The 13792-nt window shown below is 42.6% G+C and overlaps 1 protein-coding gene across 1 annotated transcript in view; it reads right to left on the reverse strand.

Annotated features, from left to right (window-relative positions):
* Window positions 1–675: 675 nt before the first annotated feature.
* Window positions 676–13792, reverse strand: part of LOC124551398 (chymotrypsin-1-like) — a 44179-nt gene continuing 31062 nt past the window's right edge. Inside the window, exon 6 of the mRNA XM_047126438.1 lies at window positions 676–898. Coding sequence (XP_046982394.1) covers window positions 755–898 — 144 coding nt within the window. The 3' untranslated portion in view covers window positions 676–754. The remainder of the gene's footprint in view (window positions 899–13792) is intronic.

Genomic DNA, 13792 nt, shown 5'->3' on the forward strand with positions numbered 1-13792 from the left:
CATTTGTAATAATTATAATGTGTGAATAAATCAGTGTAGTATGAGGGAAAAAATTTTTAGACATTAGTTAAGATTTGTAATAAGAGCTATTTGGCTATGTCAGTCGTAAAATAAACACAACGGTATTTTTAAAAGTTTTTTTCCCTTTACGATACATTATCGATATTCGTAAAAGATTTAGGAAATAAAATACAAAAAATATAAAATGTGACGGAGTTAAGTGGTAAAAGCAAAATACGTGAAATCTAATAGGTTCAGTGAAATAATCTATAAAGGTTGTTAGATAAGCTTATTGAATGACAAAACGAAGAACCAGCAATCGTTCCTAAGTGATTTTTTAAAAAATTATCGATAAACGTCGTTTCGTGAAACTCCAATTGTTCATTTAAAAGACTTGAAGAATTATTTTTTCGGTGAATAAAAATTTCAAGCTCCTTAGGTGTGTTCAAGGGAAAAAGTTATATTTTTTTGATCCCAAGTGTTACTTACGACATCTTTCCTCCCTATTTATATCGACCATGGACAGTAAAATAACTGAGGTTTAACGAAAGAAATTTACGTGAGTGCCAGTCAGCAGATATTTTTGAAAATCTGTATGACTACTATCACCATGTAATGAAACAATTTCGTCAAAGGTGTTACGGAACAACATTATGCATTTTCATGCTAGGTTTTTTTATTGAGGAGAAAATAAAGAAAACCTTGAGACTTCTTACAATGATCATGATTCACTTTTCCACGCACAACGCCAGACCTACTGGATGTTGTTATGTATCCAGTCCACGAAGGAAGCGACCCTCGTGAAGACGCTGGGCGGCGTGATGCCGCCACAGTACTGCATGAAGTCCACGGTGCCCACCAGCAGCCCGTCCACGTACAGAGGACCGCCAGAGTCACCCTGGAAACAAATTCAATGCGTATAGCTGTTCCGTTGGTAGTAACAATAAAAAGAAAATTTAAAGCAATCTGCTTTAGTACGCTTTTAAGCATTTTCACGACATTATTATTATTATTATTATTATTATCACTATTGTCATTATTATTAAAAGCGAATTTTGCCAATTACTGAAAGGCGGTAAGGAAATAATCCAATAAACTTTTCTTTAGGATTTTATCGTTGCCCCAATAGGCTTTCATTCTTTCCGAGAAGGCTTGCTCACGTTCTTCCGACAACTTTGGTATATACTATTTTTGTTTCCTTTACTCTGATGGAACTTTCCCTTAGTCTACATTGTTTCTGAAGGTGTCTCTTTCTAAAATCTCGGTTGGTCTTATGTTTGCATTTTTGAGGGGATTTCGAATTTCGTTCGGCCAAGGCATTGAGTTCTTAAATAATGTTACATAGTCTATTATCCTTTTTGCCCGCCGCTTTCCTTGTAGTCTGTTGAGATGACCAAAGGATTTCATTCTCCTTTTCTTTATGTCAGTTTCGAGATTTGAAAACTTTTCTGTTGTTTTGATTGACCGTCATTGGTATGTCTTGCTCCTAAAATTTAGCTAATATTTTTTCTCTCTTCTTCCTTGATTCCTTCAAGTTCCTGTTTTTCTGTTGAGTGTCAGTGTTTCGGTTGCGTAGAGGACTCTTGGTTTTCTGACTGTACTGTAGTGGCGAATTTTTTTCCGTCTTGACACGGTTTTTTTGTTGTAGGTGTTTAGGACTAATCTTAATGCTTTTTTGACTTTTTGGAGGCGATTTTTTCAAGGGCTGTCCTTTAGATGAATTCTCCATGGTATTTAAAGTATGGGACCCTGTTAATTTTACAGTAGTTTGTTTCAGGTTCGCAATTTCTGTCTGTTTCTGTAGCTGTTTTGCAGCAGTTCCTTCGCCATCAGTATCGCCAGATCGTTCTTAAACGCGAGGCATGGAATGGAGAAGCTGTTTTTGGGAAAGCCTAGTAGGATTGGCTTCCAAAACCCACGTTTCTTTTCTTTCTCATATTCGTCATCATCGATGTCTAGGACGATATTGAACAGAATGAGAAAGAATCCAGGACAGCGATATTTCCTCTTCGAATATTTCGGCTTTTAACTGAAATATCGGAGCAAGAAATATCACTGTCCCGAAAGCATACACGAAAGATGGTGGAAGATTCTATGTGTAGGGAAAATTTCAAGAAACATGAAGCACTTCTCATTCAAATTTTAGAACTGGAAATCTTGGACATATTTTAGTATATCTGAATTCAAAACTGGTTTCGGATGTACAGCCATGATCAAATCTTGTAAGAGAACGACACGTGAGATATAAAGTCGTAAACTGATCTGCTCATGGCTGCAAAGATAGAACCATTTATTTGTTCACAAAAATTAAATCGTGATCGAAACTGAAAATTCTACAGTTTATTTAGACAACTAAGTCAACGGACTCCTCGAAAGGTGAAGGCGACCTCATTTTAATACGAACTTTGTAAAAGATTTGCGTGTAGGCATATGACTTTGCCTATAAAATGGAATAAAGTCAAAGATTTACCACCGTGCACACTACTCCACACTCCTCACCATTAAACATGCAATACTATGAAGAAGGCGTCCTATAAACGCTAAACTGGCATCAAATGTGCCACATCTTGAGTACGTAAATGATTTTCATTTCAGTTCAACCGTTCAAAGTAACTCCATTTATATTCTGTATATAAGAAAGGGTTATTATGTGGGTTTCTCAATCTGAAGCTACTCTTCATTGTTCGTTGTTTCTGAGCAGATTGCACTGTGCCTCGTGTAAGGAGGAGATGTGTCTGCCAGCAGCAGTCGGAGCGTGTCTGCGGCAGGATCGCGGCCCGTCCAGGGTGACGTTTACTGTTCCGCCATATTGCGACTCGCTTTGGTCAGGATCCTGCGACCGCTACGTGAATGTGGAATCCATTGGTACAGGAGGGCCATGCTCAGCGTAATGCAGGATCTCAACGGCCACACGTGACTAGCGCCCAAGAGAGAGAGAGTAAAGTTCACTCCACCTAGCAGTATCGCGCAACCACACCATTTACATTGAATCAGCAAATATGCTTATTTGAAGGAAGACAAATGTCCACATGGAAAGTACGATGACTCAAGAGCACCATGTGCTGTCTGCATGGCAATGATTCTTACGTCTTCCCTCGACGCGCCAGCACAGAAGCGGACGGACGTTGGTGCATCCAACGACTATACTGGATGGAGGGTTGATACCAACTTGTCTTCTTAGAGGAATCTGCGTAAAACATCCACAAGCTGCTTTTATGAGGAGATCTAACGTTAGCAGATTCCAGTCGTCATCTTCATACGGACCTGGCAACTGGTGCAATAACACGAGGCGACATCGGGAATACGACACGGTCACCACCAGTTCATGCTGCCGGTAGTTTTGACAACAACCCCTACATTTAGAAGTTTTAAGACCTGTGGATATGCCCTATCTTCGAGGTTTCCTTGACATTATCTTCCAACAAGAAACATCAACACCAAATGTTACTTAACTTAATAAAGAGGTTGTTCGGCTATTGCGTTGGTCAGAGCATTCTCTAGGTAAAACATTTGGTAGTAGGATGCCGAGAAACACACCACAAAACACGAACTCCAACACAGAGTTGGAGTAGCACAGACTGTCATCAGATCTCAGTTACGATTAGATGTCCAGCCAGGTTTGTGCTCCATTTGCTGTGTACTAAAATTCGCTTCCTGTATATCCCCAAAACCAAATACAAATTTAATAGCGCGTGATAGGTACACGTACAGTAACTAGAATTTCGTTATTTGTTATACTTATGTTTTTGTGTTGCAGGCTTAATGGCTAACAGTGTACACGTGTTTTCATACGACACATTGGTTCACAACTCTTTTCCATGACGAGTCCTGCATTAACTATAGGAACAACCAACCACAAAGATTAGTGAACTTTGCGCCCCATGGCGTGGTAAATGGCACCGGCAGTTTGTTGTACGATGACACTGGCTTAGCTAAATGTGTTAGTCTCGATAATAATATCCACTGAAAATTAATTACTGTAAGATATAAAAGACAAACTACTGCAACACCTCAATAAAAATGTCTGTCTTGAAACTTTATCTACAGAATTGATACGTTATGAGCGTAAAAGCAATAGGGAAAGAGATAAAGAAACAATTACAATAAGCAGATTGATGCTTCATGACAGCTCACAGTTTAATAACAGTCGAAAAGCGACGACGATCACAGAATTGGAAAGAATCGTTTAGTAACAGCAGTATAACTTGCTGTTTAAATTGCGCGTTGTTCAACAAAATATATAATAGAGAATATGTATTAAATGTGCAAGTGTTCCACATGCAAATTTCATATGGATCTGAGCACTATGGGACTCAACTGCTGAGGTCATTAGTCCCCTAGAACTTAGAACTAGTTAAACCTAACTAACCTAAGGACATCACAAACATCCATGCCCGAGGCAGGATTCGAACCTGCGACCGTAGCGGTCTTGCGGTTTCAGACTGAAGCGCCTTTAACCGCACGGCCACTTCGGCCGGCAAATTTCATATGATAAGATCATATGAGTGAAGGAGATTTAGAATTCTCAAGAGAAACGGAATTCCTCTTCTCAGTAATATGGTTTCATAAAAAAATAAAGAAATTTGAGTATTAACTGGGTTCTAAGTTAAGACAGTCTGCTGTCAAGGAACCAAATTACACAGGACGCCACATAAATTGGTTAACTTTAATGTTACGGCAACCAAGCAATAGCTGGAATTAGGAGACACTGGTACTGTTGAGAGGATACGGATCAGCGAGTGTTTATACACTAGGGATGAGACATCATTTCATATCTATTTGCGTGAGAAAAAGAAGGAAAAAAAACATAGAGCTTAATGTAGCTACGTTGTCACAATGTACTCTTGTAAGAGTCTCCACGTTTTTCAAAAATATAAGTATAATGTAACTATAAGTTGGAGGTCAATGATTCACTCATAATTATTGATATTGGTAGTTTCCTCATTCTGTTAAGAAGATACATGCAACTTAGAGCAGAGTACAGTGGATGCTGATTCAACAAGATTAGTGCACAGGACGCTTATGAGTGATACACGAGACACTGAAAGAAGTTTCCTTCTCAGAAGTGCCACATTTCCTGTTAGACAAACGTTCAGTATTCGCCGTTTTGAAGAACTACAACGAATGCACCATGACACATACACAGATAATACTGACACATGTATACATGGGATTCAATGGAGGCTTTGCTACCCAACGAACCATAGAATCTGTGGGCTATCGGAATATTATTACCGCAGCACATGTCGACTTCTGGTCCAAACATTCGCCAAATCAGAGTACCAAAACTCACTCGTCATTATATTGGTAAATGCTCTACTTTTGTCTAGTTACATCGACCTCTGGAGACATACCATACTACCATAATTCATGATGTGAGACAAAGCAACTGTCTCGCGCAACGGTCATGTACGTCCACGTTATATGGTGCATCAACGTAGTGTCTTGCATTGTATGATGCAGCTGGGCAAAGCGTATATCATCGAATAAAATAATATAATTCAATATTAGCCTAAAAATTTAACTTTTCGAAAGTCTAGATGTGTACCACCTTTCTCAATAGTGATAGGAGTGGTCAGTTGGGACCGGTTATTGGCATCAAACTGGGAAAATGCCGCTAGTCTACAAAGGAAGTTGTTTACATAACACTAATGTGTCCTATCCTGAAAATTTCTCAGATCTCTAAAATCCGTATGAAGTAGGTTTAACTGAGAGTATTGAACGTATACAAAGAAGGACGGCAACAATTGTCGTAGGTTTGTTAGACCTATAGGAGTCGTTACGAGAATGCCTAAAAACAATAAAATTTACTGCAAAATTTTATCATATCTGTAGCTCTCAAATCACTTACATGAATGTCAGGACACAGAGATAATTCCTTGCCTATTGATTTACAGAACTGTTTTCAGGAAACCAATATTATTTTATAACAAGTCAATTGTTTTAACGAAATTACTCCATGTTCCTTTTACAACGGCTATGTAACTGCGTTCTTGTACGTTGAATCTTCAAACTGCTGAGTGACGTGGGTGAAGTGACATTGAATGACGCATCCATATGCTATGATACACATTGTCTCCGCCATTCAAGAACTCTGAGCAGCGAAACATTTTATTTAAAGCAATTACGCTGTCAGATCTTGGTATTTCAGTGTAAGACATAAGTTTATGTCTCAGAAAATAACATCATCTTTGTATCTCAGTTATCTTTGAATCACATTCTCGACCACTTATGTTAAACTGATAATCATCATCATTTCCATGGGCCTTTGTCCCACTTCAACGCAGGGTTGGCCTTGTTACTATGGATTTGGCGGAGGGTGGCTGGATGCTCTTCCTGTCGTCACCCTCTACCCCTCGGGTCAGAATTATTGCATCACAGCTGTCTGCGTCTAGTGTAATCCGTGAAATAGTGCGAACGTTTTCAAACGTCTGCAAGTCGTGTAACTGAGGCGGAAAATGGGGACCTGCCTAGTATTCATCTAGGGGGATGTGGAAACCGTCTAAAACCCACATCCAGGCTGGCCGGCACACCGGCCCTCGTCGCTAATTCGCCAGGCGGATTCGATCCAGGGCCGGCGCGCCTCCAGGAAGCAGCGCATTAGCGTCCTCGGTTAACGTGGTGGGTCGATCACTTTTCTCAAACTAATAGAACTAATATTTCTTCCTACTTCTAATTTGAGTATCGGTGATATAAGGTTGTATTTGTCCTGTAACTTGTTTTTTATGTTAAAAAATAATGCTGTTCTAATTATTTACTCTTTATTTAGTTAGCATAGTACGAGACCTGTACTAATGAAATTGGTTTTGTATAATTCGCCCCATAGGAAAAAGTCAAGAGACTTTACGTCAGATGACCTGGTCGGCGAACGGAACTGAGCCACATCATCTTCACCACTGCACTCAGTACAGTGATGGCGAAGTTTGTTTAAGTAGTGACAAACATCAGTGGTCGAGTGAGGGCATTCTCCGTCTAGTTGGATGATGAAATTCTCGAAGTCAGCAGTCAGTTGCGGAAACAACCACAATTCTAATACATGAAGTTAATGGGTACCCGTCATGATCTTCTCATAGAAGGAAACGTCCCAAACAGCTTCGTCTGTCAACGTTTTTACAGGAACAGTGGAAATTCGCAGCTCGACTAATCAGCTTAACAGGGACATAGGATACCAGTTCAGCTCGGCATGGGATACAGCGCTGGTCATGTTAAGGTCACAGCGACCACAAAGAATGGTCGTACGAGAGATGACGCTGCTGTGGCGACATAGATATTCGATTGACAACGGCGACGATGGGCGGCCGACGGCAGCGCGCAGTACGATCGACAGCCTCTTCGCCTTCGTTCGTCTTCCGACAGATAGCGTAGCTGTCTCTCTCGCTGCCGTCCAGCGTAGCTACGCCATTGGTCAACGAATTTAGCGCGTTAACGCCTGCTCAGTTTCTTCTCAGATTGTCACAAATAGGAGGCTCGGTCACTGCCTCAGCTTGCTACGAAGATGTGGAGTAAAATTTCGCTTCTCCCTCCTTTTATCACGTCCTACAGATCCTTGAACCCCATCCACTCTGCCTACCCTTCTGAATCTGCTACTCTTCTCACCCTCATTCTCTAACAACTTGTAAAATTCCCCTCTCTCCTCTTCCATCTTGAACACCTCCGAATATTCTACATAACCCTTAAAATCGACACAACCCACCCCATAGTCTCCCTCCTAATCACTGCCCCTGGTACTCTGGCGCGTCTCTACCACCATATTCACCCAAAGCTATGTCTCCACACACTCTGCACATCCTCTCCCAACGAAATTTAAATCGCGTCCGTTACCTGACCATGAAATCCGCCCTGACGTGCAGTCGTTCTGCCAGATCTAATCGGAACCCACCCCACCTCTCCCGCTCAGAGCTTCCATCGTCTCCAGTCCTCTCCACCCACACCCTAACGTTTAGTCAGAACGGCATCCCTCTTCACTCTCCCGCATTCGTCCTCCTAACATCTGCCCTCACAATCACCTTCTTACTCGTTACCCCAACCGTTACGATCCCATCATAACCCTCTTGCTGGCAAGGTATGTCCAGTCGTCATTTCACTCATGTATGTCTCTATATTAATAAACCAGCACACCAGCGTTTTACTTCTTAACTTACGCGACTCTTTCTGTCTTTTAACTTTTCTGAAACTTACATTTGCCTTTTCATCTGTGTTAATCATTCACTTAATCAACAAATCCATTTTTTGTATATATCAAATCTCTGTTTTTTCATTATGTGACTCACTTCGTCAACCGCCGTGTCCAGTTTTATAATATGTTTCAAACTTTTACTCTTACATGGTGACTTGAATCTGCTGACAGCCCAACCCCGTTATATGGGGCGAGGGGAATTAAATTACAATAAACGAAAAAAAATAAGAAAGCCCAGCCCCGGCTGTATGTTCGGCACCGAAATATAGTGGAAACTCCACGACGGTATACAGTGCCTCTCCCGAGAACTATATTTGCAATCTGTCCGTCGGGAAGGCCACAAACAATGCTAACCTAAATATTAATACTGATAGCACTTAAATAACTCTTTGCAGCGGAGTAACTGTATGTGGCCCAGAAACAGGATAACACTCCAGTGAGTTATTGTTGTTAGGGTCTTCAGTCGGGAGACTGGTTTGATGCAGCTCTCCTGCTACTCTATCCTGTGTCAACCTCTTCACGTCCGAACAACTGCTGCATCCTACATTCTTCTGAATCTTCTTACTTTATTAATCTCTTGGCCTTCCTCTGCGATTTTTGCTCCGCACTTCCCTCCAATGCTAAACTGGAGATCCCTAGATGTCTCAGAATGTGTCCTACGAACCTATCCCTTCTTCTCGTCAGGTTACGCCACAAACTTCCTTTCTCTCTCCAGATCTGTTTAGTTACGTGATCTATCCATCTAATCTTGGACATTTTTCTGTAGCACCATATTTAAAAAGCTTCTATTGTCCTATTGTCTAAACTATTTATCGTCCATGTTTCACTTTCGTATATGGCTACACTCCACACAAATACTTTCAGAAAAGATTCCCTAACACTTAAATCTACATTCGATGTTCACGGTTTTCTCTTCTTCAAAAACGCTTTTCTTACCATAACCAGGCTACATTTTATATCTTCTCTATTTTGGCCACAATCAGTAATTTTGCTGTCCAAAGAATCAAAATGACCGATTACTTTAAGTATCTCGTTTCCTAATCCAATTCCCTTAGCATCACCTGATTTAGCACGACTGCGTATGGAGCGTCGCCTTGTTTCCAGCTCTTCAGCTCTTTGCTATACGAGCACAGCAAGACCTTTTTGGTTGATGTTGCAAGACTAGATCAATCAATCACACAGACAGTTGCGCCTGCAACTATTCAAAAGGCTGCGTTCCCCCTTCAGGAATCACACGTTAGTTTGGCCTATTAACAGATACCCCTTCATTGTGGTTGCACCTACGCTATGGCTCTCTGTATCATATAGGCACCCAAGCCATCCCAGCGACGGCAAGATCCATAGTCACTGGGGGGGGGGGGGGGGATATATATGGAGCGATGGAGCGAGAGCCTAGTTGAATTCATGTCGACATCTCGCCCCAATACTCTCCAGATAAGATTAAAAAAACTTCCTCTTCGTAATACTGCGTAAATGCGTTATCTGTATCTAGTTATATCCACCTCCAGAAACGCACTAAAAACTATCAGAACCCATGTTATAGGAAAATACAACTGTTTTTTGTAACTGACGTATAGCTCGACGCTACGTGGTGTATCGCCGTAGTGTTCCAGATGTTCTGATGCAGTTGAGCAATAGGACGAGGAATTCCGCCTTATGCAAGACACCTTTTTTCTGTTTTGTTTCACCCAGACGAGTTTCAGCACTTTTTGTGCTATCTTTGTAGGTTATTTTTTTATTTTCTTACTTACATGATGCTACTGGACATTTATTTTGGCACCTATTGTGCTACACAATCTACAACTTCTCATAGTTTTTATATTGTGGTGCTTTCTCATATGTTGTTGGCGAAGTTAATAGACTCATTTCGTGACCTAAGGCCACTTGGCACTGCACTTTCCCCGATTTTTCAAAACAAGTATTTTTCAATATTTCCTTTAACTCGTCAAACGGTTTCTCGCACTCCTCAGATCAGACAAATTTGATGCCGTTTTTCAATACTTGTTTAACCCTCTGTGATAAATCCGCAAATCCTCTCACGAATTCTCTATAACAGTTCGTTAGGCCCAGGGAATTCCTGTTACTTAAAAATCTCGCACCGCTTCTGTTCAGCCGCGGGTCTGTATTCACACGATCCTTATTAATTACCTGACCCTAGTAATTTACTTCTTCCAACACAAAGTGACACATCTTAGTACTCAGTATTAAATGTGCAGCCCGTAACATCTTGAAAACTTCACTCAGATGCTGCTTACGTTCTTGCATATCCCTTGAAAAAGAAAGCGTTGTCCGGATACACAAAACACTGACGCAATATCAGTCCCTTCAACACTCCTTTTTGACACATTCCACCTCTGCAATCAACTTTTGCTTCATAATCGTTTACTGGGAACGTCTTTCGGCGGTTCTAGGGTTCTCTTTTAAGTTGAACGGTTGCTTATTATCATCCAGACCACCCCTACCATTATTACCATAATACTGCTTCTGGTTCATACCATCCTACTGTTATTTCCACAAAATCACTCGTGGTCCCTACCACCCGTACAATTTCGTGGCTGGTGGCACTGCCTCTGCACATCCCTCTTACACAAACAATTGAATCACCTTATATCCAATGCAAACACATTTCGTCGATCTCTTTCCTCTGTCGCAACATCAATTTCAAATTCCATTGCTAGCATAACTGCCGCATGAAGATCTCTAGACGAACAATTGCGGATCCTAATACTTATCCATATTAGTTGTTCTGTTTCTCTACTCACAATTCTCTACAGCTTTATTAGATCCCTTGGAAATTGCACTCAACTGGTCATGGAAAAACCTCGCAGTATTCCGCTTCTTACCGTATATCTTTGCACCAATCCTTGCCTAAGCTGCTAAAAAGTTTCCACCTTGTGCATCATACAAAGGACTTTGCTTCTCCTGACAGGCGCAATCTTGCGATTTCCAACAACTGATTTTGCGACCAACCCTCTATGTAACTGCTGACAAGAGATCCTCCACAAATGGTAGCACGTCCTCGAATGCCCTACTGGAAAAGGGAGCAGGAAGATCCGCAATAGCTGGATATATTTCATGACTCCGCGATTTCAACCTCCCCAACTTCTCATCCTTCTCTGCTAGCCTCTTATTCTCAAAATTGTTCTCTGGCACCTTATTAACTAATGATTAGATAGCTTCCTCACCAGTGACACGTTGTGTCTCTGTTTTCTCAATTGCATCACCCTTATTAATATTTACAAATTCAAGAACAACAACTCAACAGTAACAAGAACACAACATTTTTCTGGCTGTAACACTAACACACTTATTTTTAAAGTCTAATCATGAGCCACTTGGATTTCCTCATTGTCTTGACATATGACCAAATCGATGAAACTTAAATTAAACAACTGCTACCCTTTCATTGCAGGGGGCAGAACGCCCCAGTAAGTAACTCTACACGTCGCTAAGGGTCCAGAGTTATCTTTAAAATGGGAGACATCCACTGGTTCTTCCGGCTCCACATAAATTTTGCAGTTATACTGACCCCTAACTTCCGACCCCCATGATGGTCACCAAAACACACTCACTCCACAACAAAGATACTGGAGGGTGGGAACGAACGTCATGCTGCAAGGGATGGTAAGCACTCCGTTGTCCACAGGTCGCGAAGTCAGTTCCCCTGAAACCACTCGATAGGGGAGGGGCCAATTTCTGGCGCCACTCAGCAGGGTGCGATGTGGAGTGATGGGTTGGTTGGGCCCAGTGACTGAATGATGGTAGAGATAAATATTTTATTGCACCTAATTTCACATCTCGTCGTTGACAGTGTGAGGTAGTCTCTGGGTGTGACAGGCTGACGATGGCCAACACGCGGTAGGGGGCAGGAGGCAGGCAGCAGGCTTCAGCCTCAGTGAAGAGTTTCATGCATCAGCGCCTTGCATTGCTGGCGTCAGATATAGCAGCGGCTGGTAGTCTGCAAGGGGCCAAGGCTCAGTCATTGGCACGTTTCTTCCTCTTGCTATAACTGTGTTGTGTCGTTGAGTACGTGCACTCATGTGACTCAGACCTGGTTCCCATCCATCACAGTGACAAGGGAAGACTGCCATGCATAGGACATGACCCGCTGCCATGAGTCTTGCGGTGGTAGGCACGGACGACAAGTCAGCAGCGCTGTGGCACTGAGTCCCACAGATGGCAATTTAGTGGAGAAGGCAGCTGGCCAGACCTGTTCTCGAACCACAGCTACAGCTGGGGGAGCGACGTGTAGACAACCTCCAAGATGGTGCTCCCCGGGCAACGCTGCAGTAAAATCCAACGGCAAAAAGTCTACACAATTCCGGCGACCGGACGCTCAAATGCTTCCCGGTCCACAAGAAGACAAACGATTCAGAAGCGGAATTACTCCACGAAGATGGTGAGAGTGTGCCACTTCAATATAGAAGGCTACACAAGGACGAAAGGAGAAATCCTTGAAAAAATTGTAACAAGAGAAATAGTAAGTGTCGTACTCTTGCAGGAGACACACTGACGGATGAAAAGATCGAACGATTATGCATACCAGGATTCACCAATGTGGGATACTCAGGACATGACAAACATGGTATGGCGACCCTGGTGAAAAATGAGCTTCTAAGAAACCTCGAGAACAATGTGGAATCGGTTCCACACGCAATATACATTAAACTGGGAGAGATGACAATCTAAAATGTCTACAAACCACCTTCGCAGCAATGGCCTATAGGAATCTTACCGCAGGCTATCATCCAGCAATCTATGCCGGTGACTTTAATTCCCAGCACACCAGATGGGGATATCAGAGATCCACTCCGGAAGGTGTTGGACTAAGTGACTGGGCTGACAACCGGGACCTACACCTCCTGTTTGATCCCAAGGACAGAGCATCCTTCAATTCAAAAGTATGGGACACAAAGACGACACCTGACCTGACCTTTGTTACACGCGGCGCAACGGGCGTACCAATGCAAGCTACAAGAAGAGTCCTCGAAGATTTCCCACAGAGCCAACACCTCCCGATTATTGTGGAGATCGGCCTTTCCATCCCGATCATAAAGAGCCCCCCCGATTCCACGGTAGAATCTAAGAAAAGCAGACTGGGGGAAATATAAATCTTTTATTGACAAGACAATAAATCGAATACCACCAAGTCCAGAGAACTACCAAAGGTTTGTAAACCTGATATACACTCCTGGAAATGGAAAAAAAGAACACATTGACACCGGTGTGTCAGACCCACCATACTTGCTCCGGACACTGCGAGAGGGCTGTACAAGCAATGATCACACGCACGGCACAGCAGACACACTAGGAACCGCGGTGTTGGCCGTCGAATGGCGCTAGCTGCGCAGCATTTGTGCACCGCCACCGTCAGTGTCAGCCAGTTTGCCGTGGCATACGGAGCTCCATCGCAGTCTTTAACACTGGTAGCATGCCGCGACAGCGTGGACGTGAACCGTATGTGCAGTTGACGGACTTTGAGCGAGGGCGTATAGTGGGCATGCGGGAGGCCGGGTGGACGTACCGCCGAATTGCTCAAAACGTGGGGCGTGAGGTCTCCACAGTACATCGATGCTGTCGCCAGTGGTCGGCGGAAGGTGCACGTGCCCGTCGACC

The sequence above is a fragment of the Schistocerca americana genome, chromosome 1, assembly GCF_021461395.2.
Source record: "Schistocerca americana isolate TAMUIC-IGC-003095 chromosome 1, iqSchAmer2.1, whole genome shotgun sequence".
In the NCBI taxonomy this organism is placed as follows: Eukaryota; Metazoa; Arthropoda; class Insecta; order Orthoptera; family Acrididae; genus Schistocerca; species Schistocerca americana.